The sequence below is a fragment of the Pezoporus flaviventris genome, unplaced genomic scaffold (genome assembly GCF_033815535.1).
Source record: "Pezoporus flaviventris isolate CSIRO_AGI_PZ_B2104156 unplaced genomic scaffold, CSIRO_AGI_Pfla_v1 ptg000040l, whole genome shotgun sequence".
In the NCBI taxonomy this organism is placed as follows: domain Eukaryota; kingdom Metazoa; phylum Chordata; class Aves; order Psittaciformes; family Psittacidae; genus Pezoporus; species Pezoporus flaviventris.
This window is the reverse complement of record NW_026892588.1, coordinates 1,356,519-1,383,551: the sequence shown is the minus strand read 5'-3', so window position 1 is coordinate 1,383,551 and position 27,033 is coordinate 1,356,519. Positions and strand designations below refer to the sequence as shown.

The following is a 27,033-nucleotide window of genomic DNA, read 5'->3' as shown; positions in this document are numbered from 1 at the left end:
TATTTTGATACTGGCCATATTAGACATATTTTGTACACCTTAAGGCTGGTCTCAGCCTTTGCTAGTTCTCCCTGCTACGGCCTATTCTTGTATCTTCTGGGCTCTTAACCTCCTCCTTGTGTCCAAATCACCAAACTGCTGCAGGTATTGGCTGTAGCACATTCCCTCACCTCTGAATAGGTCCCCTGGCATGATTCCTGCAGCAGCATTGTTTTCAAAGCTAGCCAAGAGCTGCAGATGCATATAAATGTTGCAGCGCTGTCCTATGGTTTGCTTGCTCAGGCTGCTTTCCAGCCTCAGGAGCCTGCACCCATGGAGCCATGTTCCCCTTACATGGAAAAACCAAAGACACCTCAGACCTCCTAGGTCTTTTGTGCCCACGAACAATTGCACCTGGAATATACTCCTGCATTAACTCCTTTGAAACATCCTGTCAGCAATACTGACCTTAGATCCAGGGTGATAAACTCATCCACTAGACCAGACACAGCTCACCTCTTTATTTCACATGGCTGCTGATCACATTTTCTGCCATGGCATTGGTGAGCCCGGAACTGTGGCAGAAGCTGTAACACTTCTGAGATGCAAACCAGCTTTCACAATCCTTGAAAGGCAGTATGCAGACCCCTAAATGCTACCACCAAGGACATCATTCAGTGGCAGCTAAAATTAGTAAGAGATATACCAATGACTGCTCTGATCACTAATGAGAAATGATGCAGAGACACCTCAGGAATGAAGAAGAGGACAGCTGTCCTTTTGGTGCTCATCTCCAAAAGCATTTTGAGCTGTAAGGATGCTGGCGGGCTTCTCCTGAGCACCACCATAAGGGGAAGGGATAAGAGCTGGGTTTAGGCATCCCTTTTCCATTATCACCTGGTTGTAACAGCTCACATAACTCCTAGGTGCAGGATCAGAGTCTGGCCCGAAACAGAGGCCCGAGCATTTTCCCCTGCTGTTGAGATTGCTCTGGAACCTCAAAAGGCCCGAGCTCTGCTCTGCTTCAGGGCTGCACAGAAAGTGTCAAACCACTAGAGGGAAACCGGACCTCAGCTCATCTCGACGGCAAACAAGGGGGATGGAGGAAGAAGGAAACACAAATTGGGGTTAAATGAAAGGGAGGGAGGAAAGAAACAGGAGTGAGGCAAACTAACCATGAGTGTCAGTTCTGGTACTTCTGAAATGCATTCAGCTCCACTGAGATAACTATCATTCGTGTTCTTACCTGGTCACTTCCATGGGGGCGGGATGGGAAGCAGGGACTGATTTAAACAAGAATGTCATTTTTCAGTGGAATTCCCATTCAGCTGCAGAGGGCTCATAAGAACAATTCTCACAGGCATGGAGATGCTGCAAGGGCTGGAGCAGCTCTGCTCTGGAGCCAGGCTGAGAGAGTGGGCAGGGTCACCCTGGAGAAGGTTCCTTAAGGAGAAACCTTAGAGCAGCTCCAGCACCTAAAGGAGCTGCAAGAAACCTACAGAGCAGCTTTGGAGAAGGGCCTGTAGGGACAGGACAAGGGGAATGGCTTTAACTTGAGAGAGGGGAGACTGAGATGAGCTCTTAGGCAGAAGCTCTTCCCTGTGAGGGTGCCGAGGCGCTGGCACAGGGTGCCCAGAGAAGCTGTGGCTGCCCCATCCCCGGCCGTGTTCAAGACCAGGCTGGACACAGGGGCTTGGAGCAACCTGCTCTAGTGGAAGGTGTCCCTGCCCATGGCAGGGAGTTGGAACCGGATGAGCTTTAAGGTCCCTTCCAAGCCAAACCATTTCATACCATGACATTTCTCCACCCCTGGTCACAGGCAGGAAGGTGTTAAGTCCCCAGCTCCCCACTCCTCTCTGGGGACGGGCACTCACTGCAGGGGTCAGCTCTCCCCTTGCAGCACTCCAACTCACAGGGCAATTCTCCTTTTGGAGACAGCCTCCTGGAAGCATGCAGCCATTTCATCCTGTTTCAGGGCAACACCTCTTCATGCACTATCACTGCAACTGGCCAGACATTTCCCCTTTCCTGGGGGAGGAGAGGGAAACCAGTGTGTTTGACTTCTGGAAAAGCTTTGATTTGTGATAAGAAACATCCTGCACACAGGAAAAAACACACTCAAGTAGTTTTGGAATGGCCTAGCAAACTGCTGTACCTCGAGAAGAGCTTCACAAAACCTGTACTTTCCTGTTATTGTCAATCTATGGGCTATATAGGCTGAGATACCAGGAGCATTGGAGTTACAGTGTGCCCTCAGCAAGTTTGCCGATGACACCAAGCTGTGTGGTTCGGTTGATACCCTAGAGGGAAGGAATGCCATCCAGAGGGACCTTGACACACTTGTGAGATGGGCTGATGCCAACCTCATGAAGTTTAACCATGACAAGTGCAAGGCCCTACACCTGGGTCAGGGCAATCCCAGGCACAGCTACAGGTTGAGCAAAGAAGAGATTCTGAGCAGCCCTGCTGAGAAGGACTTGGGAGTGTTCGTTGATGAGAAAATGAACATGAACTGGCTTCAGTGTGTGCTTGCAGCCCAGAAAGCCAACCGTATCCTGGGCTGCATCAAAAGGAGAGTGACCAGCAGGTCAAAGGAGGTGATCCTGCCCCTTTACTCTGCTCTTGTGAGACCTCACCTGGAGTATTGTGTGCAGTTCTGGTGTCCTCAACATGAAAAGGACATGGAACTGTTGGAACAAGTCCAGAGGAGGGCCATGAGGATGATCAGGGGACTGGAGCACCTCCTGTATGAAGACAGGCTGAGGAAGTTGAGGCTGTTCAGCCTGGAGAAGAGAAGGCTGCATGGAGACCTCATAGCAGCCTTCCAGTATCTGAAGGGGGCCTATAGAGATGTTGGAGAGGGACTGTTCATTAGGGACTGTAGTGACAGGACAAGGGGTAATGGGTTAAAACTTAAACAGGGGAAGTTTAGGTTGGATACAAGAAGGAAATTCTTTCCTGTTAGGGTGGTGAGGCACTGGAATGGGTTGCCCAGGGAGGTTGTGAATGCTCCATCCCTGGCAGTGTTCAAGACCAAGTTGGACGAGGCCTTGGGTGATATGATTTAGCATAAGGTGTCCCTGCCCACGGCAGGGGGGGGTTGGAACTAGATGATCTTAAGGTCCTTTCCAACCCTAATGATTCTATGATTCTACTGGAGAAGACTGTGAAGGTAGTATTTTACCCTGGCTGCTCTCCTCAGCCAAAGCCACTGCAGTAAGCTGGGGTAATGTGTGGATTCACACGCTGCCAGCACCAATTCAGCCTCTGCTGCTGCAACTTTCTCTGCACACTCACCCCAGCTCTAAACTTGGCTCCCACTTACATTTGCCTAGGAGCTCTTGCGCCTCTCAACACTCCCTCATGTGGCCTAGGTCTGAGGGTGCAGTGAAGATGCTGCTCAAACACTAGAAAGACCAGATGAAGGGACAACACTTACAAGTAATGCTCTTCAAGTAATGCTTAGAAATAATGCTCTGACCACTGTTAACTTATTTGCAATGCACAAATGAGCACACTGGGGCAAGCTCTCATCATTAAATTTCAGTATGAGTAGAATCTCACAGCATTTGTCATAAGTGATTCTCTTTACCAGCAAAAAGACATAATTTCTTTTACTGTTATACAGGTATCATGCTTGTACAGGTTTACTAGATTATTTTCCATGTTAGATAAAATAACCAACTAGAACAGTCAACAATGAGTAGTAAGCTCTAGGTTTGTCACCTACATCAACTGCATCTAGTTAATATCTCTACCCTTTTCTTTACACAGCACTTGTGATTTTGACAGAATAATGTACTTTAAAATATTTAGACATTGTTTAGCCAAATGACACAACATTAGATACAATGATATATCTTCTTTTGCTAGACAAAGCTCCAGGGTCATGGATATTTTGTAATACCAGAATTAGCAGTGAAATTCAGAATACTCTTTAGCCAGGCCCCTAAATATTTAACATAAAATAAGATACAATCTCCCTTACCTTAATTTCCAGATGATAACGCAGAAAGGACTGCTTCAGGGAAGCTGACTCTTGCCGATGGATAACTGACAGCAAAAACACATCTTAAGAAAACAAGATGTTTTTTCAAACCCCTTACTCTATTTTTCTCCCCCAACCACCCTTTCTTGCTGCTTTCTGTTGCTGGGGTTCTCTTTATAGTGTGCAATGATTTATGGGAGAACTCCTGACTTTAAACCAGCTGTAGCCACTGCTGAGATCAGGGAACAAACCTGGGCTCAATTAGGAAGGGAGTAACCTGCCTAACTGAGTCCAGTGGCTAAACCTGTTCGTGATACCACCTGGTGAAAGGGGTCCTGGCCACTTGCAGAAAAGAAGGAGGACTCACGCTAAGGTGAGAGTTTTTGCCACCCTGGGACTGCACTGATTTGTACTCAGAGTTTGCAGTCAGTTTGGCTCTTCTCTGCCCCCTTCAATGCTAGCACAGGTGTTTCTGTCACATGATCTCTAATTTGCCTCAATTAGCATGTCAAAGCACAGGTTTGCAAAAAAAAAAGGCAGGAAGAGACCAACTAATGAAAGCTCACGTATTCCCATGTCCTAACTAGTAGAACTCTGTCTAGCCTGTTCCAGTAACACCTCACAGCAAAGGGTATTTTAGCTTCAGTTATCTTCAGCATTAGCAGTAACTATTTTAATCTCCAGACAGAGCATTTCCAGCTGCAGTATAAGTCACAGAATGATAGAATAGCTTGGGTTGGAAGGAACCTTCGAAAGTCATTTAGTCTACATAAACCCCCCGCCCCAAGCAACGCCACGCTCCCTCCCTGCTGTCCCCTGCAAGAACCGCATGCCTGCCCCTCCGCAACAGCACAGCCACAGCACCCCAGGAACAAAAAGGGGGCCGGCACCGCCTCTCAAAAGCCTGCAGCGCCCGGCCTTCCTCGGGGGGGGGTCTTCCATGCAGGGAAGAAGTCCAGTCCAAGGGATGTCACGCAGCAAGGACCAATGAACCCACCCCTGCACAGCTTCCGAGTCAAGATGGGATCAGGCTCATTCAGGAGGGTCTCACCGCAGGCGCCAGCGCTCTACTTATCCCGCCCCCGCCACGCTCCAGCCCAGCCCCACCGGCTCACGTCACCGGGACGACCCTGACCCACCCCGCGTCAGGCCCCCCGAGCACAGAGATCGGCACGGGCCTGGCCCCGCAGCCCCAACACAAACACCCCTCACAAGCGACACCACACTCCCTCCCTGCCACCCCCCAGTAACGTGGCACGGGGACCACCATAGACCTGCCCCTCTGCAACACCCCAGCAAGAAAAAGGGACCCGTCATAGCCCACAGGGGCCCCCATCGCAACAAAAGCCCAGCTGCCTTTAATTTCCAAATAAATTAAGGGATGAATTTGTGTCTAGTTACAAATGTAAATATGGAGGAATTATGCTAAATCAGCAAGATTGTCATTGAAATGGCTCCACATTCATGCTAGTTTAACTGAGTTAAATTTGGCCTCCAAGGTCTAAGCCTCTCACTGACCACCAACTCTGTATGTATAAGAACATGTACAAATATCTTGTGGTCTCCACATAATGTGAACTTTGTGTGTTTTAGTTGCCTTTTTAATCGTTTTCTTACATTCCTTTTACTTTGCATCTACACAGCTCTTCTTTTAGCTATTTTCTTCCTAGCTCTGTAAAGCTGTACCTTCCTTTTGTGTGAAGAGTATGAAAAGAAATGAACAATAACTAAGGTAACAAAGCCATTTTTAAAAAGTAAAAGTAGAGAGAATCCAAGCTGAATGCCCTGCAGTACAGAACTCTAAGATGCAGCAGACAACGCTTTTAGAAGCTCAGTAGAGATTTTCAAATCTTACCTTGGAAATGCTGTGGGACTGGAAGGTATTTTATGATGATCCTGAGTTTTAGAAAGGTTTCAGGAAGATTCTAAGGACCTTGTGACCTGTAAGTCTAACTTATGAACTAAGAGGAGTCTGTTTGTCAGAGTGCAAGTGTTTGTACAGTCTGGTTTAAAAGGAATCAGCACAGGGCTCTAAAAGGCTTATTGTGCTTGCAAACTTAATGAATTCCTTTGAACGAAGGCAAATTAAGTGCCATTTACTGCAGATGCTGATTTGAACTCAAGAACCCCAACTCCTCATTTAGCTGACTTGGTTTGGAATTTAGACTGTAACTGGTTTGATGAAGCATGAAGGAAGCGTGTGTATGTGTGTTTCTCTCTAATTTCCCGTCCTTTTCATCCCTGTCCTGTTCTTACTGTACCTATGCACATTAACATGATGCTTCTACTGTAGAGACGTGCCTCTTCCTGCCTGCTAATCTGCACAGTCTGTAGTTCTGTACGTTAAGGTCCTAGGCCTCAAGGAAGAAGATCCAAGAGCAGTCTAAACAGAAACTGAGCCCTATGCAAGGCAGGGGTTTACACGTGACTGATATGAAATAGAATATGCATAACACAATATCAGGAGCTGTGGCAATGTCAGGCATAGGTGTGATAGATTTCAAAGCTAAACTGTGTCCATAACGTTGCCTGGAAACAAAAAGGAAAGGCCCTATTCCTGCTAGCCATAAGACTTTGTGTTGCAAATCTTGGTGATTTACACGCTAAGCAGAATCATACCATATCAGTATTAAAATGGAAGGCCCTCTAAAGAACATCTAGGAGACTGTGCTGTTTCAAGGCTAAACAATATTGCAATGTGATCATCTGAACCATTTGTACCTGAAACTGCTCAGTTTGTTCTCCCAGATCATCCAGGTTAACGTAAAATGGTTCATTGTCCATACACAGCACTCCCTCCATCCACTGTTGTACCTCTACAGGCACAGCAGCCTCCTCTCTGTGTTGTGGTTGTTCTCTGGGAGGTGGAGACAGACCTATTGTTTTTCATGAAACATAAATTGTAAAAGTTTAACACTATTGTATTGTGTTCTGACTACTGTTAAAATATTTAACTTTGTAATTAAAAGGTTAATGTTGTTAAAAGTCTAAATAAAAGTATCTAAAGTTTTGCTTGTAATAGGATGCACCGTGTCGTTAATGAGCTGGGGAAGGGGACGCTGCACAAAGCAAACACCATCCCTGTATTATGGAGGTTACAGTTTGGCCAGCGTGGAACTGGGAAGAGAGGGGAGGTGGGGGGCATCAGCGGGAATGGGCAAACAGTGCCCTGCATGATGTGTGCTGCTGCTGAGGGGTGGGCAGGAGCAGCGCGGGGTCGCACTGACCGTGAGCACTCCTGAACCAGTGTGCCTGCACTGCATAAAGCTCTCGCCTGTGCTTGCACAGAAACGGGGCTGTAAACTAAAGCAGTCCTAACAACCGGCGCTAGAGAGGGCGCACTTCTGGAGGTGCAGTAGCACACAGAACACATCTCTGCTGCAGGTGTTTAAACTGGCAAGGTGAAAACCGAAACTACCGGTGTTCATGCAGCCACCTACAGGCTTACCTGAAGTGGCGCTGACATTTCATTAAGAACCATTCTTCTCTCTGAACACCTCAGTTAAAACCTCAGTGTGATACTGGAGGAGCTACACTCGTTTCACAGGAGATGCACAACCCAGTCATAGCAAATTACTGCCACGGGACCTAGTAGAAATTATCAATTTCAGTGTCAAAACTACCTTTTGCAAAGCAAAATCCTTCATTATTGCAGCTGAATAAACTGCTCTTCAGGTTGTAGAATGCCACTGTGCATGCTGGTCAACAGTCACCCTCATCCCTACAGAGCCAAAGGCTGTCTAGATTCATCTGCTAAAACTGTAAACTGAGAAGAATGGAACAGAAAAGAGAATGTTTTAGCATAGCAAAATCAATGGAATGAGATGCTGATGTGTTGTTATAGCCATGACTCTCATTGTTTGAATTCTTCCAGCTTGTTTTTATCACTACAATGGAAGGGGAAAAAAATGGAAGGGGAAAGAAGACCACCACATTAAGGGAAATTCACTTATACTTTACCTTCTATTTGTCATCACTGATTTTACTTACACACACACACACACACACACACCTTTTTTTATTAAATTAACAGAGTATATTTGAAAGTATTTTTCTTGTTTGAAAAACCAATACAATCAGCAGAAGGAAATGAGGGGAAACTACAAAAATGAATAGACAAAGTGCTCAAAGGCAGAAAACGAGCACTTTTCTACCTACAAATCCTATTCTAGTAACTGTATGTGCTACAGTATTAAGTAAAACAGTTCAGAAATGAGTTGATGATTAAACTGAAGCTGGCTGAAGTTTCTCAATCTAAATTCTGTCTAAAACCCACATTTGTACCATGTTCTTTCTTGTAGCTTCAGAAGAGGAGGACCCTCAAGACATGAGGGCCAGGGACCCAGGGGGAGAGATGGCTTTCCTGGACCTGAAGATTTTGGGCCAGATGACGCTTTTGACTCTCCAGATGAAAACTCAAGAGGAAGGGACCATGGTGTTCAGGGGTGAGGTCGTGGTGCTCTGAGAGGTGAGTGGAACATTCTTCCATACTGAAATGCAAGGATAAGGAAGCAAAGACACTTCCTGGGCAAATTACAGTATTGTCATGAATCCAATGACTCCTGTCCACTGCATCTCTTACTGCGCAGGAGGCCGGAAGGGTTTACTTCCTACTCCAGATGAATTTCCACGCTTTGAAGGAGGGCGGAAACCAGAATCCTGGGATGGAAACAGAGAACCAGGTAAAAACTGGAGAGGTTTGTTTCAGGTAACTGTAGACTTCTACAATATCACCAATTACCAAAATAGTTTTTAAAATCACCTCTTCTTCCTGTACCGGATATGTTTTTTATCACTGTTTTACTATAAGACAACCAAGACATAGTTCTAAGAACACCATGACTATCACTGTTCTAATTTATTGAAGTGATTGCTGACTGTATCAGCTATAAACTCCCTTAATTCCCAAGGAATTGTCTGATTGCCATCCGTCTTCTGGACTGTAATGGAGACACTAAATCTATGTAAGAAAAATGTTACAGAGGGGGGAGAAGGCATAAAATTACAGGTCTCAGCTATGCTTGGTCTGCAAATGAGTATCCCATAGTTCCTTCCGCAAAGGAACTAGCTAAATATATGGTATGGCTGAGAAGAGGCATTGCTTAGACTCGAACACCAGTAAGTGACTGTGCTTCTTTTTTAGGACGAGGAAGTTCACAGAGAGCGTCAAAATCTGGGAGATCCAGTTCTTTAGATGGAGACCATCACGATGGATTCCACAGAGATGAAGCTTTCGGTGGAAGCCCTGCAGGACGCAATAACCCTTCTCGAGGAGGGAGGAGTGGAAGTAAGTGGGGAACAGGACATAACATGAACTCTGCTCAATCAAGAAGAGGATCATCCAGCGGTGGTGGAAGGGGCCGATAGAAGAGGCTTTGACTGGGTCACACTCAGTCCTGCCTGGACAATATTTAAATGGATTGCTACTCTGGACTCATAAAGTAACCTGCAACAAACCTGGATTCTTTAACTGGGATAACTGAATGTGCATTAGCTCCTAATAAGACAGGGGTCTTTTCCTAGATCAGTCAACTTCTGCTAGCTGCAGTGCTGTAGCTGGCTTCCTGTTTTGCCCTCTCCACCCTTGTTTTCCTCACCTTCTTTTACCTGCTTGGTTTTGTGAAGAGCTGGAATTTTTTTAAGTGATATGTGGCATGGAGCACCTCCACAGACTTCAGTCTACCTCCAGATGAAACCTGTTCCTATGTGTACAGTTTGTCAGAAGAGTTACATTGGTTTTGTATGAATATAGAACATAATTTGCACAAAAAAATAACATAAAGTCAACCCAGCGTGTGATTCTTTACTCACCTATCACTATAAAGAGGGCTGTCTTTAGGCAGACTTGTGTATCAGATGGAGCAACAGAACTGCCTCCTGAAACCTCAGCTGTCTGAAATACTCATAGCTGCATGATTCCTAGGTTTTTTGTTTATGATGCACAGAGAGCTTTCATTTTCACCTTTAGCCACAGCTGTCTACTGATTACAAGTGGTGCTGACGTTAACATTCCAAACCACTGGAAACCACTGCTGCTTGCTAGTCTGCCATCCTGAAAGAGAAAAACGTGGAACACTGCTTAGAAAAAGCTGTCATAGACATAGTGTGAGTTACATCCTGGACTACCAGCAAGACAGACATCATGACAGACGTTGTCATTCTGTGCTTCAGCTGGGCAAGTCAAATATCTTTGTTCAAAACAGCATTTCGTTATAGAAACTGAGGAAAGTTTAGCAGATTGATTAATATGGACGCACATGCTTTACAATGGCTGTAGGAGGCATTGCTTAAAGATAGCTGGTTTCGGTAGGGTCTGGTATGTTCAAATGCTCGAGTGCAAACCTCAACAGCTGATCGCTTTCTGATCGCTTTTTAAGTATAGTTCAAGACCAGGTTGGACAAGGCCTTGGGTGATATGGTTTAGTGTGAGGTGTCTCTGCCCATGGCAGGGGGGTTGGAACTAGATGATCTTTCCAACCCTAACTGTTCTATGATTCTATGATTCTATGATAGTTTTCTTTAGGATATAGCTTCCCAGTTTTATGAGCAGAGGGAAATGATGATTTCACAATAAAGCTGTTTACACCCATGAATTTGTTTCCCCATAAATCATTCATATTAATCATCTCCAGTCACCAAGTTATCAAAAGGCTCCTTTAATACCTAAGGCCTCAATGAAAATTTCACCACAGAAGTACGTATTCTAAAGCCAGGAAGGTCCCACATTAAAAGCATGGGATATAATGTATAATGAACAGTACTACCAGGCATCCATCCCCCCTGCCCTGACTTTTATGTTTTAATATTCAGGATAATATGGTGGTGTACTTCTATAGCTGTCAAGGCTACTGCAACAACACAGTGAAACACGGCAGCTATTTTATCTGACGTCTCAGTCAGATTTACCAAAGACCTGATGACCTATCTTATAGGAAGAGATCAAAACACGGGTTAACACTTATCTGCTCTTCTTTTGGTTCAGTCAGTCACAGATAGCATTTTCTTTCTTAGTTTTGTAGGGTATAAAATCGCATTTGAAAGTTACAATATTTAACTGATCATTAGCCTATAAAATCCTTGTCACAGGGCTCTAGAGACAGAACGATTTTAAAGCAATTAACTGGGAAACAGCTGAGATGCACCTGACACAACAGTTTCTCCTCTAAGGACTAAAAAAGTAATTGCTTTTTACCTGTACTTGAAGAAAGGCTTTGGTCACTTTTGGTATACATTAGTGAATTAAGATCTATTCTGAAGTCTTAATGATAAATATCAGTATTTTGATAGCAAAGGGGAAAGCTTTCCCTGTCTTTTTCTCTGAAACTTACTTTTAATAGTTAGAATGTGATTTAGAGGATGAGCTTTAGTCCTTTGTTAAACCACAGTCTTATACCAAAATGAGAAAGCACGCAACAGCAAACCCAGCTGTTTCTATCTAGACAAAAGCGAATATGCTTGGTTTTCCTCTGATGTTCCATTAAACCAAAATAAGAATGCCTAATTCAATTCTTCACCCTGGTTTAAAAAATTAGTAAATAAAAATACCAAATGCTAATTTAACCTTTATGATTCTAAATGTTCACTGCAGGGCTAAAAAAATAAGACGGTTGGACAACAGGAAACAGCCAGCACAGTTTCCATCATCAGTCTGCAGCACTATCCGTAACAATGGTGAGTATTCAGCTGCCTCACAAGATGCAGATAAAGTTTGAAATCGCTGTTGGCCAGGAGCTGCCTGCCCCATTTGGGGGATCACTTTAGCACTGGTATATTGATACTGATAGTGGGAAATAAAGGGTTAACATTGTGCCTGCTTGCTTAAGCAGTCGCTGTGCTTGGTGAAGCAGAACCATAGGAGTCAAAGTTGCTAGAATGGTGAAGCGGAATTGTAAGAGTTACAGCTGCTAGGCAGAATTGTAGTAGATAAGATTCGTAACTTAACATTTAAGACATTCTTGTTTAAGTAGTATCTTTAGAAAGCAAAGGAACAAAAGATAGCCAGAATAACAAAATATGCAAGTTTCTCCTTTAAGATACATAAAACCGGCTTGTACCGAGCCTGAGGTTTGGATAGGAGCCAAAACCCTATTGAGTCTGCGTGAAAGCAAGAGGTTACTCGCAGTGATGAAGAGGAACTACAGGCCTTCATCCTCACGACCCCCTAACCACCACCACCAGGAGACACTGCACAGGCACACCAATGGGACGAATGCCAGAAAACTAATTATAATACTAGGTGGGAACAGGTTTTGCATATGTATTAGGCATGAAGCAATCTCATGTTTAGGTAATCATTATATGTAATATAAACGAACTGAGTGGCAAAGCAAAGGTATGCATGCCTTTGGAGGAACTATCCCCATGCATCTCAGCACTGAATAAAAGCATACCTACTTTATAACGCTAACGAGTTGTGGAGTCTATCCGTGTATCAATACATGTTAGAGAGCATAATACTCTCTAAGTGCTCAGGCCAAAGTTTAATGGTTGGCAAGCAGGGATTGGATAATAGAATGGTCTGGGTTGGAAGGGACCTTAAAGCTCACCCAGTTCCAACCCCCTGCTATGGGCATGGACACCTTCCACTAGAGCAGGTTGCTCCAAGCCCATCCAACCTGGCCTTGAACACTGTAAGGGATGGGGCAGCAACAGCTTCTCTGGGCACCCTGTTCCAGCGCCTCAGCACCCTCACAGGGAAGAGCTTCTGCCTAATGTCTAATCTCAGTCTCCTCTCTGGCAGGTTAAAGCCATTCCCCCTTGTCCTGTCCCTACAGGCCCTTGTCCAAAGCCCCTCTCCAGGTTTCCTGTAGCCCCTTTAGGCACTGGAGCTGCTCTAAGGTCTCCCCTTCAGGACCCTTCTCTTCTCCAGACTGAACCAGCCCAGCTCCCTCAGCCTGGCTCCAGAGCAGAGCTGCTCCAGCCCTCGCAGCATCTCCGTGGCCTCCTCTGGACTCACTCCAACAGCTCCACGTCCCTCTTGTGTTGTTGCCCACAGCTGGATCAGGACTGCAGGGGGTAGTCTCACCAGAGTGGGTACAGGGGGAGAATCCCCTCCCTCGACCGGCTGATCACGTTCTGGGGATGCAGCCCAGCACACGGATGTTTGCTGGGCTCAAGCGCACAGTACTCGCCCAGAGGACGCAGGAGATAAAGCAGCTGCCACACGCATCATGGCGGCCCCAACGCCACGCCCGCTATGACAGGGCAGAGGTGGGCGACCCTCTCGTCATGGCGGCCGGGGTAGGCCGTGAGCACTCCCATCCCGCCTGCCAGCAGCGGCAGCGCTGCCGGGCATGCCCCCACGGCACGGTGCCCACCGTGCGGAGCGGTCCCGGGGCAGCGGGGAGCCCCGGTTCGGAGGTGACCAAGCGGCTCCTCGGCCGAGCACCCAGCACAGCGCCCGCAAGATGGCGTCCGGCTGCCCCGGAAGAGCTTGGCGCGCTGGAGGCGCCCAACATGGCGTGGCGGTGCTGGGCCCACGCCTGGGGCCCGCGGCCGCACAGGTACCCCCAGGCCGGGCCGGGGAGAGGAGCAGGGCGGGCGGTCGCGGCGGTACTGACGGTCTGCGTCTTTTCCCCCGCAGGCTGACGGTGCTGCTGGAGCAGCGGCAGGGCTTCCGCCGGGCGAGGCCGCGGTCCGAGGAGCCCCCAGCCGTCACCGCCGCCGAGGCGCGGCCAGGCCCGCCGGACCGCCGCCGCAGCCTCTGCCCGCCGCCGCCGCCGTCCCGCGCCGGCCGCCCCTCGGCACGCCGCCTCGTCAAGCCGTTTCTGTTCGCGGTGGGGGTAAGTGGCTCCTCCGTGCCGGGGGTGCCGTGTCCGGGGAGCGGGATCGGCAGGGTGCCCCGTGTGTCCGCGGTGCCTTCGTTCCCGTTAACGTGCGGGTGTTGCTCGGGGCTGGCATAACCTCGGGCGAAGCCACGGGATGGTGCATTCATTCAGACTTTATCGCCCAGTTCACAGGCTCTGCCTTCGGATCCGCCGCCATTTGGCAGTATGAGTCGCTCAAGTCGCGGGTCCAGAGCTATTTTGAGGAAGCCCGAGCAGACTGGTTCGATAAAATGCGGCCGCAGAAGAGGGGGGACTTCAGGAAGCAGGTACGCGGTACCTACAGGTACCTGGCCTTGGCGCACACGGGTGGGTCCCAGCCGCAGCACAGAACACGGCCCTCCGGTGTAGGCGCATCTGCGGCACCGTTTGTACAGCACATACAGATGGGGACAGACAGGACCAGTCACTTGGAGAAATAATAGGTTCTTGGCAAATTACAGGAGATACATTTCCTTACAGGAAAAACTGATAGAATTAGTTCTACAACACTGTAACCCACAGTACCACTACAGCAAGTATCCTGGAGAAAAATGCCATCTTAACCCTGAAATGCAGGGCGGAGAGGTCGGGAGTAATAGTTCGTATGTCCAAACTAAGTAGGCCTTTTACTTTTTCACTGTATAAAAGAATTATTCTGGGTCTGTGTATTCTCAAAAGTGAACACGAGTTCCCGAAGAGGACAGAGCTAAATTCTGAACTTTAAGCATAAGATCTGTTTTGAATGCTTTGGCTTCTGAAATGCATTTGTATTTTCAGCCTTTGCTTCACAAATGTGAGGGTTTAGAGGGCTTTTTTTCCTTTATGAAAGCTGACATTTACATGCAAATACTTTGGAGTTTGGGCATTAAGAACATTGTATATGCTGTGAGACTTGTTACAAATTTAGTTGACTCCTGAAAATATCAGTCGTTTAGTTTTGAATTAAGTGTATTTAAAACTTAAAGAAAATATGCATGTGTTGTTTTTTTTTTTATGAGCATGACATTATATGTTAGGGAATATCACTTTGGTTAGTTCAGGTCATCTGCCTGGTTGTGTCCCTTCCCAGCCTATTGTGCATCCCCAGTCTATTCACTGCAGGGGCAGAATGAGAAATGGAAAAGGTTTTGATGCTGTGCAAACACTGTTAGCAAAAGGGAGAACATTAATGTGTTATCAGTACTATTTTGGTCAAAAATCTAAAACACAGCACTATGTATAAGCTGCTATAAAGAAAATGAACTTACACCCTAGCCAATCCTAGCGCAGCATGCTTTGTTGTTCCATGTATATGTATCAACTGCAGGGGAGATTATGATTGCCACTTAAAATATCAAGAATTGTAAAACCTGAAGGGGAAGATGTGATTAGCTATCCAAAAAATAAATCAAAACTGCCCTGTTGTTAATAGGCTTAAATTCCCAATCCCCATCTTCAACTGGGAAGTCCTACTTCTAAAAGTTCAGGATCTCCCAAAGCTTCTAAGGGCATATATTTCTAGTATTTTAGAAAAAACATGTCTGTTCAGTGTTTTTAAACACGAGAACTTTGTAGGAAATATGGGAATCTCTATCCCGGGTGAGAGAATCAAACATAAAAATGCAATGAAATTGCTACTTTGATATCAAATAATGAATTGTTTCATACAGCATTATTTCCCACTGCCTCCAACCTACAGATAGTTTATATGACGTCCCCATCAATATGGTTGGAAGGTCATTGAGCTATCAATATTTGTCCAACAATGATTCTGAAAGCTGAGGAAGGGAAAGGGGGGTGAAACTTGTCTGTGGGCTGACTGCGCTCAAAATAAACTTTTTCAGGGGTTTTAAACTTGGAGGAGGGCTGGGTGAGCTGGACGCAAGGGGGAATGGATTCCACATCTTGTGAGCCATCTCTGCAAAAGTGACCCTGGCACAAAAGTGGGATCTCTCAAAGGTGGGTGGTATGATGTTAGTCAGCATTAGGGTGAGGCTTAGTCAAGGCAGGGTTTATGCTAACTTTGGCTAATCTGCTAAAGTAAGCATTATGGGCTAGATCCAAGTTGAGTACAAGCAGAGGTAAACCCATGGACTTGTGTAAAAGGATATAACCTCTTTCTTTTTGAAGAAACTCTTCAGCTACGACGAGTTGTTTTATGAGGAGGAGTATAGATGAGCAAGGAAATGCCAACTTGAAAAGCTGAACCAATCAGAAATAAAGTTTGAAACTGATTTACCTAACAGATTTCAAACAAATGCTTTCCATTCTTAACAAAGTAGAACCTTAATGACTGGTTTTGAAATGGCAAGTACTTCACAGTGGCACTGATGTACAGTGGTTCCGTTTCAGGTTAACAGCTGGTGGAATAGCCTGACTGAGGGTCAGCGGACTGTGACAGGTTTGTGTTAGCTTACAGGTATTAGACATTCGCAGGAAGAGAAATGTGGCAAACAGGTACAGTATGTTAAAACAGGTGCCTTTCACACCATGTTTAGGTTGTTAGGCACAAAGCATGTGTAAACTTACACCTGCACACACACTATTTCTGCTGCACTTCCTTCACAAAACCTATTTTTTGTATGCATTAAAAAAATTCCTATGCATCAGTGTGAGAGTGTGGAGGATTATCTGGAATTCTCTGCTGGCAACATTTTTCTCAGGAAGTGTGAAAAACAGCAGATGTTTCTAAAAGGAAAAGATGTATATATTCCACTGATATGTGGAAATAAAATTCCATAATAGTTGCTTCTTTTTTGCAGCATGATACATGTAAAATAACAAAAAACCACCTTGTGAGCTTTCCTTTGGTTATGATGTAGTTTTGATTGGTTAGCCTAACAGCACTTGAAATCCCCAAGGTAAATGTCATGTGTGGTGAGAAATTGACAAGAACTTGATTCAAAGCCGAATGAAGTAGCTGAGCCGTATCCATTGTTACATATTCTGCTAAGTATTTACTGTATTTACTTGTTAGCATAAGGTTACTTAAATGCTATTTCTGTGTCATTTACTTTTCTACAGAAACATTATAGAAAAAAAAATATTCAGCAAATTTACTAACTCTTTGCAAAGTTGACGCCCAGCCTAAGAACAGATCCCGTAAGTGCTGAATGTTTTGGGCAAAAATAATCTCAGGCCCTCAATTAGTAAGTGCTGTCACAAGTTTTGTATGATGCTTTGAAATGCTTTTCAACATGCAAGCCAGGATACAGATACAAATACTTACTGGGGCAGGGCTGGTGAAGATACCATTCTGCAGTCTCTAGAGTAGTTCTAGTTGATCTAACAAGCAATACAAATTTAAGTTGGTGGACCCTAACCCATTCAGATGCTTACCCTTGATTACTCTAGCAAGATTTGGCTTGCTATACTGAAATAGTTGACAGTACTGTAACGCCTTGGTTTAGCATGCAGGGAAAACATTTTGGTTCTAGGACTTACAGTTTTTCACAGTTCCTACAGTTTGTTGCAAGCTTCAAATATAATAATTATGTGACATTTACCATTATGTAAAAGCGTCATTATTATGTTCCCCTTTAATGTTTCTAGCAGTTACAAAACATTTTAAATACCTAAACACTTGGATAGAAATAGAGAAGGCACTTTAACCAAGAAACAATGAATTTGTATCATTATATTTCTAATAATTTACATTCTTATTTAAAATAAAGATCACAATAAATATCTGTGCAGTAAAAACTATCTGCCTTAGCAATGCCAACTCAACTTTTTATGCTTGATCTCTAAATAGCATCTTTACAATTCCCTTAAAACAGAGCTTCCCAAATCGGATGGGATGTGTACTGAATGTTTCTATGGTTCCCCTAGTCTTTTCCCCTCCATGTGTGGTTAAATCTGCATCCTGCTGTGCATCAGATTAGCTGCTTATGTCCAAATGCCACCAGAGAGGCAAGAAATGGGACCTCTTAATCTGGCACTTGTTCCATGGGTTCTGTATTTGAAGTTGTAACTTGTGTGTCTTCAGTACAGATTTTCTGGACTGATGTATTCATTACACTGTATGTTTAAACAGTTGCCATTAAGTATCATATTTCTGAAAGACTTCCATTTGATAAATGTAGCTTTCAGAATTTGCCTTTGCCTTTTCTAAACTTTATAAAGTTAGAGAAGTGGATACCTCTTTAAATGGAATAGTGAAGAAAAAGTATGTTTCTTGTAAGTGTACTTTTGAATGCTTGCTTACAGTCAGCATTATGATGTATTACACTTTTATTATGCTTTTATACTTTCCCCCCCCCCCTCCTCTTAACAGGTATTATAGCTGCAAATGTCTTTGTATTCTGTTTATGGAGGCTGCCTGGTATGCGACGGTTTATGTTTACATACTTCACCTCAGATCCATCCTCCAGTAAGTGAATAGTAATTTGGGTGACTTTTCTACACTGTGATGTAATAGAACCTCCAATCATACTGCAGAAGCTTCAGCTGGTGCATGGCTTACTTGTAGCTCCACCACCCACAAGCCATCTCAGTCATTCCCAAACACATCATTCTGTTTACAGAGGACATGGTTTGAGGGGAAAAAAGAAGTAATAGATCTCATTTTTAACAACAAAGAAAACACTGGTGCTTTTCTAAATATTGTCAAAACTGTTGCCTGCTGTCTGGCCTTTTACTGCATTTAGTAGGATGCACCTCCTGCCTTTGTAAAGGTGAAGATAGGATACAGATACAGCACTTCTCCCAGTGATGTCAAGCTGTACAACAGAATGCAAATCATGCCACTCTTTGGGAAGGAGCAAAATAAATTGTACTATGCAATGCCATTCAAAAAACAGACTCAAATGTAACCCCCACACTCCTTTAATATTCTGTGGGATGCAGATAGAAGTCACCAGTCACATGCATGTGCACTTCCATCAATAGACAAGTGTTAGTCTGTACATCATGTACAGAGTCCTTGTTTCAAAGCTGTGCTTTGAATCACATAATAACGAAACCCTAACAAACGTGCAGACTTGGGTTTCACTGTATGTGAAATATTTTTAACAGGTTAAGGAAAGTAAGTTAGTGGTATTTAATGTTGAACGATTAGTTGGTAGAGAACAGAATGAAAAGGATGAGACAAGTATGCATTAGGAGAGTACTTTCTGTTTACTTGTCCTCTTAATTTCTGCTGAAAAAGTGGAAACTCAGCTAATTCCCCCCAGACATCCCAAAGCTAAAAGCTGGTATCCAGAGCTGAGCATCAGTCACTCCAAACACTCCTATTTTAAATAATGCTGACCTTCAAACCTGTTAATTGGCACTTTTTGCACTTTCAAGGCTGGTGTTTCAGTGAGGAGAGCTAGTAGCTTGTTTTCAAAAGAAAACTAGCTTTTCTTTGAGTCCCTCTCTGTAGCAAAATAGATTTAGGTAGTTGCTCATAAAAGACATTAAAAATCTTTCACTATATACATATATAAAAATCTCTTCTTTCCAAAGCATAGGAGATGTGTCATAAGGTAAATGTTTTATATGAAACGTTCCCCAGTAAGTAAGAAAGACTTTCTACAGGAGCTGTTCGTACAGTTTGTACATCTCTGGGGTACATGTTGTCCCTTTCAAAGGTATTATGTGGAGTTTGAAATATTTTACATTTCTGGGTTTATTACATAGGATGTATTTGAGAATTCAAACCATTATTAGCCTGTAGTATGTCTTGATAAATTTTTGTTCTGTATGACATGTAAGTCGAAGCATATTAAAACCCTGACTTTCTTCTTGCATTGTTTTTTCTCTTGTAGGAGCCCTGTGTTCTCCCATGCTGCTTTCTACATTTAGTCACTTTTCTCTGTTCCACATGGCAGCAAATATGTATGTTTTATGGAGCTTTTCCAGCAGCATTGTCTCTCTTCTGGGATGCGAGCAGTTCCTTGCGGTATATCTTTCTGCTGGTAACGTTAAATAGATATATATTCACACCACTTTAAATATGTATTCATGCAACTGAAGTGTGTGCATGATAATAGATGCATGATAGTTCGCTATTGTTCAGTCCCCCACATTGCTTTATATTAACTGTGCTACTTATCTGCTGTCATACAGAATTTTGATGGGTTTAGAATATTTAGCTTTAAAATACCATGAAAATGCAAGTAGCTGGTTTTAATTCATCCTTAGCTACCAAAATAAAATAGCTCAATACAGACTTATGAGAGTTTAGTGGGAAAAGATGACAGTTGATGTTTTAAAAACCAAAACAGCCACCACCACCAAACAAGGAATCCCACATCACCTACAGTAGCTTCTTTACAGAGGTGTTGGGATAATGTACTTTCTGATGCTTGTCTGTATTGCTGGCATTGTTTCCAACAGTAATTTTTCCTCTCTAGGAGTTATCTCCACTTTTGTCAGTTATGTTGCTAAAATGGCCACTGGAAGGTTTGAACCATCGCTTGGAGCTGTAAGTATCTCAGCATATGGGAGACCTTATAATGGTTTCTGAAGCCACTTTCAAAGCCTGCTGTACTCTTTAACCTGCTTAAAACCCAAGAATATATTTGGGATAATAGAAACTAGAGATGTTTACAAAAACCAAGTAACCAGGCAGTGATTCCTGTGCAAGAACATGCCAGTTCTTCAAATATGTTAACTCCTTTGCAGCAGGAGCCCAGAACTAATGCCACTTAATGCTTGTAAATGAGTACTTAACAGCAGGACCTCTTGTCACTGAACAGGTAGTCCAGTTTTATTATTTTATAAATATTGTTTCATTAATTGTGTATCAGTCTTCTCTAATTGAAAACAGAAAGAGACAACATAATCAGACAGTCAAAATCAGCGTGTGATGATAGTGGAAGCTGTTGGGCATGCCATGCAAAAAGGGCAGCACTCCTGCCAAAAGTCTCACAGAAATGAGGCAGGCTGAAGAGGTGGTGTAGTTGCCTTTTCTTTACAAGCATTAACTCAATATAAGTTTGAGGTGAACCTAGCTATTTGCCAAGCATTAAAGGCTTCTTAACTTACTTTACTAAATAATGTTGATAAAAGCCATAAGTTATAATCTTATTTTTCAATTGGAATGAAAAACAGGTGTTGAACTGTGCCAGAGTTAGAATTTTGGCAGTGCTGTCTATGTATTGTCCCTTTATCTTATGAATAAACTATATCTGGAGCAAGTTAACTTCCCATTAGTCTTACTGATCTGAACTTACTGAAATACATTGCATTACTTTACTGTATTCACAGCCTTCCCATTGAGATATTTCATGGATACAAAAAGCCCATGGTCAGTTTCATACAGACCAGGGAATTACTCATTTCATTGACAAAAGCTTTTTGTCCCTGTCCATCTGTTATTTTCCTTGTTTTGGTACAAGCTTCAGAATGATTCCCTTCATTCGAGATGTCTGTGTATGATTAATATGTGTTAAATTTCTAGGCTTTACTGGGAAAGAAGCACATTAACATAATTTGTTACCTTAAAAAATGGGCTGCATTTGAAAATAAAAGCCCAAGGGGAAACAGAAATTTTCCCTTATGTAACATCTCTGCTTACTGTCATGTATTTTAATGTATTTGCAGTCAGGAGCTATAATGACTGTCCTTGCAGCTGTATGTACAAAGATGCCAGAAGCAAAACTCGCCATCATATTTCTTCCAATGTTCACATTTACAGCAGGAAGCGTAAGTTCCTTTGAACTTTAAATCAATTCTGCTCTTAAAACCTTTTCCCTGTGTCTTCTCTATCTCCTCTGCACATGTGTCTGTCATTCGTGTTTCTAAGCTGTTAGATTGGTTTTCAAAGTGAATACAGGTCATGCAAGTCCTGGAGACTGAATTGTTGCAGCCTAGCACAATCATTGCACAAGTGTGTAGTGGATTGAGAATTGCCCTAAATTCCATCCTCCATAGGTCTGTTTCAAATCTGATACTAAGAGGTGAAAGAATTAAGGAGGGACTTGGTTCACCTGTCTGAGGAGGTGTGCATACATATACGTACGCATTTTTACAGCAGCACTTTTTACAAGCTAATCCAATACTGATATGCTCTTATTGAAGAAAAAAATATAAGGATGGGAAAAACAGAATGTCACTTCTCAAGGGAAAAAAACATTCCGATCCTGGAGGAATACCTGCCTCCTCATTTGGAAACCATCTTTTCCTAGAATGGTTTGGTACACTGTTGAGGCTTTTCTTCACGTGTAACACTAGGACTCGTTTGTTTCTTTAAGTTCTTTTAAGCACATCCACTGCCCCATTTAAGAAAAGCTGCTCATGTGTATCTTGAGCTGCTTTAATGAGTTAATCGTCTTTGATCCACTGCTTAAAGTTCTGCTGTTTTACTTAAAGCAGTTAAAGCTTTGTTGTTTCAAGATCATGCGATTTAGTGTTTTTGGGAAGTGAAGCTTACAGATTTAAACAAATGTTCTTAGATGTAGCCTTCCTGGTTTTCTTGCACTTCTGCTTGAGAGGACCTGGGATTTTTGCTGCTACCTTTTAATTGCATCTCTCCTTAAGAAGATGGCCAGGATAGAAATACTGGCAGAGCCATAGAGAACATTGCCATGAGGAAGTAATTACTGCAACAGTAAAACAAGAGCAGCATTGGCTGCTGCAGTGTAAATGTTGGAATGATTTTAGCCTTACTATATAATTGCATTTTGAAACCTTACGTACTAGGTTTAGATCCTCAGGCTACCTCACATGTACTGTAATTGGTTTTTTAAAATAAACAAGCCAGTGTAGCAATAGAGCTGCTATTCTAAGACACACACTTAAGGAAAGAAATCCTGCTTAAAGTAACATCTCATCGTAACATTATATCTGTTGGTCTTTTTGGAATGAGGCACTTAGTAAAATTTTGTATAATTACAGTTATAGTGGTTTGTGTCTCCTGAGGATGCTTCACCATTGCGTATGCTCTTTCTGGACACAGAGTTTTTCAAAATCATCCTCATTTTCTACCTGCCAAGAGATTTGTCATTAGGAAAGTGTGATGACCAATTTATATTAGATGACAGGGATTCTGCCCCATATGTTCCGTCCACTGAAGGGTTGTGTTTGGGAGATCAGATGCATATAAATCTAAGCTATGTCAGAATTGGTGAATGAGAATGTTGCTATTACTTATTTTGTGGTATCTTTTATACTGTGCACTCTTTCAAGCAACTAAGTAACTTCTGACCTCAGTTTGGAATGTATGCGTGGCTTTAGAAGTGAAGATTGGAAGAGACAGAGTATTTGAAAAGGGCACATTCCTACCCTGCACTGTTCTGTAGCCGCTCATGTCTGTATTTTGACAGGACAGTACAGCTAAGAACTGAGTCTGTTTTAAAACAATTTGGTTTAGGTTTTGTTGGGGGGGGGTGGGGGGGTGGGAAGAGGGGGAAAGTGATTTTTTACAGAAATTACTTTGATATAAAATTCATGGAATGTTTCTTGATCCCAAATTTTTGCTGTGCCAAATAGGAAACACTGTTAATCAGTGGCCATTTTATACTGTGGCTGATCTGTCCATACCTTTGCAGGCACTGAAAGCCATAATCGCATTTGACTCTGCAGGACTTGCTCTAGGCTGGAGACTTTTTGACCATGCTGCACATCTTGGGGGAGCCCTCTTTGGGATGTAAGTCTGTTTACTAACTTCTGTTTGTTTCGTATTTAAGTTCATCCTAATTTTTTCTTCTTTACTTCCTCTTTTCTCTCTTTTTTTTTGAAGATTGTCTTAAGCAGCATTGAAGACAACTCACTGTTATCCTTGAGTGTTATAAAATAGTGTAGAAAATGCTGTCAGTCAGTGCTTAGAACTGAAAGAACTGACCTGAACTGACTTCGAATGACAGATTAGATGTCATATTGTCCTGTCACTGTAACTTGGCCTGGTTGCCTGTGTCCTGCTCTCCCCAGCACATTGAAGAGAGTCACAAGGCAGAAAAGATTCTCACAAAACACAGCATGAACAAATTAAAATAACTTCAAATTAAACAGCTGAAACAAATTTTGTCCAATTTTTTTTTTTCTTTAATTGCCAATTTAGAGCTCCAGAGTTGGTATAAGCTCAGGCCAAATTCCATTGAGCAGCCTCTACTGCTGTTGCTCAGTGTTGCTGCATTGTCTTTGTGTGGAGTCTTCCAAATTGGGAAGAATTATTAGAAACCAGTTTGTAGGAAACAGTTCTGCATTGTTCCATGTTTGAACTACGTTAGCTAATGAGTTTTTCCCTTCTGCCTAATTGCAGTGTTGTGTTAATTTGCACACTTGTAGTTAAGAGCATTTCTAAACACTTATATAGGCATTTTAAAAGCCTACCTGAGGTTTAACTAGGCCAGGCAAAGAACAGGTGGGGAACACTTCATTTTAGTCTGCAAACTGTTTTGCCTTTCTTTGCTATTGAGTTGTGCTGCAGTCACCTTTTCTCCCCTTCTCTGGCATCACAACTGCATCTGATGTTGTCTTGCTGATCCATAACTACTTTCTGCCATGTGATATATCTATATCAGCTTGCAGATTCACATATTAGGATAGCAGTTGCAGTAAAAGTTGTCTTGAGTCAACTAGGTGAGGAAGACAAGATATGTTCTACCTATATGTTCTACTCTGTGATCATTTTGGTTTCTTCATCCTAAATCAGGGCTTCTATTTAGCACGTATGTTGAATAGCCAAAGTATTTTCTATACATTGCCTCGCAGACAACTGTCTGCTTTGGAAAGAAGATACATGATTGTCCTGGGTTCAGCAGTAGCAGTCATTTTTTCTCCTTCTTGGTAGCTGGTGCAGTGCAGTGTTTTGACTTTCAGCTCGGGAACAGAGCTGATAACAATGATGTTTTGGTTTGGCCAAGGACTTTGTGAGCCTCATGCTCTGCCAGGGAGGAGGGGAAGCCGGGAGGAAGCAGAGACAGGACACCTGACCCAAACTGACCAAAGAGGTATTCCATACCACAGCACGTCATGCCCAGGATGTAACTGGGAGTTAGCCGGAAGGGCTGGGAGTCTGCGGGGTTGGAGGAGGTATCAGTCAGAGCTTGGTCGGGCTTGGGGGGCGAGTTATCGGTCAGCTGGTGCTGAGGTGTTGTATTCTCTTCCCTTGTTATTTCCTTTATCATTATTATCATTGGTGGTAGCAGTAGTGATTTGTGTTATACCTTAGTTACTAAACTGTTCTTATCTCAACCTGTGGGAGTTGCATTCTTTTCCATTCTCCTCTCCGTCCCTCTGGGAGTAGGGTGAGGGAAAGAAAGGGGGGAATGAGTGAACGAGTTACCTGACTGGGTTTAAACCACGACAATGATTTATAGGAATGGCCTGTTTACCCAGTACTGGCTGTTGGAAAATTGATATTCAAGACTCAGATGTGAAGTTAGGCTTGTGGGAGAACCTTCAACCTATTTCCATGCAGTTGCTTCCCCTCCCACCTCTCTTCTCCACCATAACCTCCCTTGCTGAATTACTTATGTTGCTATTCATATATCAAGATATATAATTCTCTATGAATATCAGTCAAGCTAAAACACTTGGATAGATTAAATCCTCATTTAGGTGTTTATAGAAGAAAATGTTTTGAATGGAATGTGGCTGTTAATTACAGGGCAGTTATATTTACATGTGAAAAAAATTTACTTGGTGGTGTCAGTAAACCTTAGCACAAGCAACAGAGACTGTTTTAACAGTCTCTTAAGTAGAAATCATGAGAGCATGAAATTAAAGGCATGAAAACCAGCCATTCTCAGGACTGAGACAAGCAAGAACACAAAAGTTAATTATGAGGAGTCATGAGAACAAGTGGCTTACCTGCCACTGCCACTTTCCAAGAGTGGTATTCCTTCTGCCTTGGTTTTTCTTGTCTCCTATATTATCTAGGAGTAGAAATGCCTACAGGCATTTCAGTTACCTGATTTTAGTGATCAGCCTGTTCCTCAGATACAGAGAAAAGTTGCTGTTAGTTTTAACCAGCATTTTCTTTTTCTCAGGTGGTACGTGACTTATGGCCATGAGCTCATATGGAAGAACAGAGAACCACTGGTGAAAGCTTGGCATGAAATGAGGACAAAGAACACAGGAAAGGGAGGAGGTGGAAGATCTAACTGATTCCAATCCTAGAGATTCCTTGTGCCCAAGTGGTACATTACTTGAAGACATGGGATTTAATTGGTTTTCTGCTACTCCACATGAAGCCTCTAAGGAGCTGAAGTTTCTAATGTAAATTACAGTTACAAAAATGCATATCAATAGAAAATGAACTCTGACAAAGGCGGAACAATAAAGGTTTTTATCCTGTTGCTTTCTGAGGTAATAGTCTGTGTTACATTTTTTAAAGGAGAAATATATATTAAAAAAGGCTTTCCAATGAAGTGACCAAATGATCTGTCCACAAAGCTTCAATCTGGGGCACAACTGGTTAATACTTAGTAAAATTCACTTCCTTACCTATGAATCATGCATCCCCCTAATGTCCTCCGAACACTATGAGGTGTTTTCCTGGAAGGCATGCTTTAGGCAGCCTGGACTTAACAGAAGGGTAATGTGGTAAAGTCCAGTGGTCTTTATTATTGACAAGATTAACTGAGATAAGCCAATGGTCTCTATTAATTTTAAATGTGAAATACATGAAGCAATACTGGATTGTTTGCCAAAGCTTACATACTGGTTAATGGTACAGCTTTATTCATTCTGTGATTCTATTTATCAGCTGCAGCTTATTCAACCTGGGGTTTCCATTTCTATCTGCTTCCAAGATGATGTCAAATCTTGTTAGAATTTACTACAGTCGTATCTTTTTCATAATTACATGCAGTGGAAGAATGTCTTATACTGTGGTTTTGAATGTTTTACTGTGAGTTATACTGCTAGTGCTTTCTATATTCTTTCACTGCATTAGTTTCTGGGTTTGGTTTTGGTTTTTAGTGTTATTCTATATTGCTAATTTTAAGGGTTTTCTAAGTACTTTTAAACCTTAATATTTGGTTAAGAGTGTGCCAGGTCTATTAAATAAACAGCTACAGCAAAAATAGATCAGATGCCCTAGTAAAGGGTAGTACCATGACCAATGTTCCTCCTGTACAAATAAAAACAACAATTGATTTTTGGGTATGTTGCTACCCTGTGCTTGTCCTGCAATGATGACTACCAAACCCCTTGCAAAGGGCTGAGAAGTCTGCCCAGATCTGAGCTGGTGCATTCAAACCCTCAGCTCCTCCCTATAGGCCGAATTAGTCATTCCAGGTATACTGACTTGCCAAAGAACATGTTGCTTCTGTAAGAAGCCAAGTTTTGACTTTCTGCTTGATAACAGTACCTTGCAGAAAATAATTTCTTGTAGGGCAAAGAATACAG

At 43.0% G+C, this 27,033-nt stretch overlaps 1 protein-coding gene and 1 long non-coding RNA gene across 4 annotated transcripts; one reads left to right on the top strand and one right to left on the bottom strand.

The window, feature by feature from the left end:
• Positions 1-8,004: 8,004 nt before the first annotated feature.
• LOC133275452 (uncharacterized) lies at positions 8,005-13,301 on the bottom strand. Of its 2 annotated transcripts, XR_009745531.1 has the most exons (3): positions 13,285-13,301; positions 9,779-10,019; positions 8,005-8,626 (listed from the first exon to the last, which is right to left on the bottom strand). It is a non-coding gene; the product is annotated as an uncharacterized LOC133275452 (long non-coding RNA). The 2 variants fall into 2 exon arrangements; XR_009745530.1 differs by lacking the exon at positions 13,285-13,301 and having other exon boundaries at positions 9,779-10,345.
• Positions 13,302-13,374: 73 nt separating this feature from the next.
• Positions 13,375-25,988, top strand: PARL (presenilin associated rhomboid like). Of its 2 annotated transcripts, XM_061465414.1 has the most exons (10): positions 13,375-13,470; positions 13,551-13,749; positions 13,920-14,060; positions 16,105-16,153; positions 18,029-18,124; positions 19,503-19,652; positions 20,091-20,161; positions 21,283-21,384; positions 23,229-23,326; positions 25,671-25,988. In XM_061465414.1, the coding sequence occupies exons 1-10, from the start codon at positions 13,424-13,426 to the stop codon at positions 25,786-25,788; spliced, it is 1,071 nt and encodes a 356-aa protein (XP_061321398.1). In that variant the 5' UTR covers positions 13,375-13,423; the 3' UTR covers positions 25,789-25,988. The 2 variants fall into 2 exon arrangements, with proteins under 2 accessions (XP_061321398.1, XP_061321397.1); XM_061465413.1 differs by having other exon boundaries at positions 13,375-13,749.
• Positions 25,989-27,033: the final 1,045 nt, after the last annotated feature.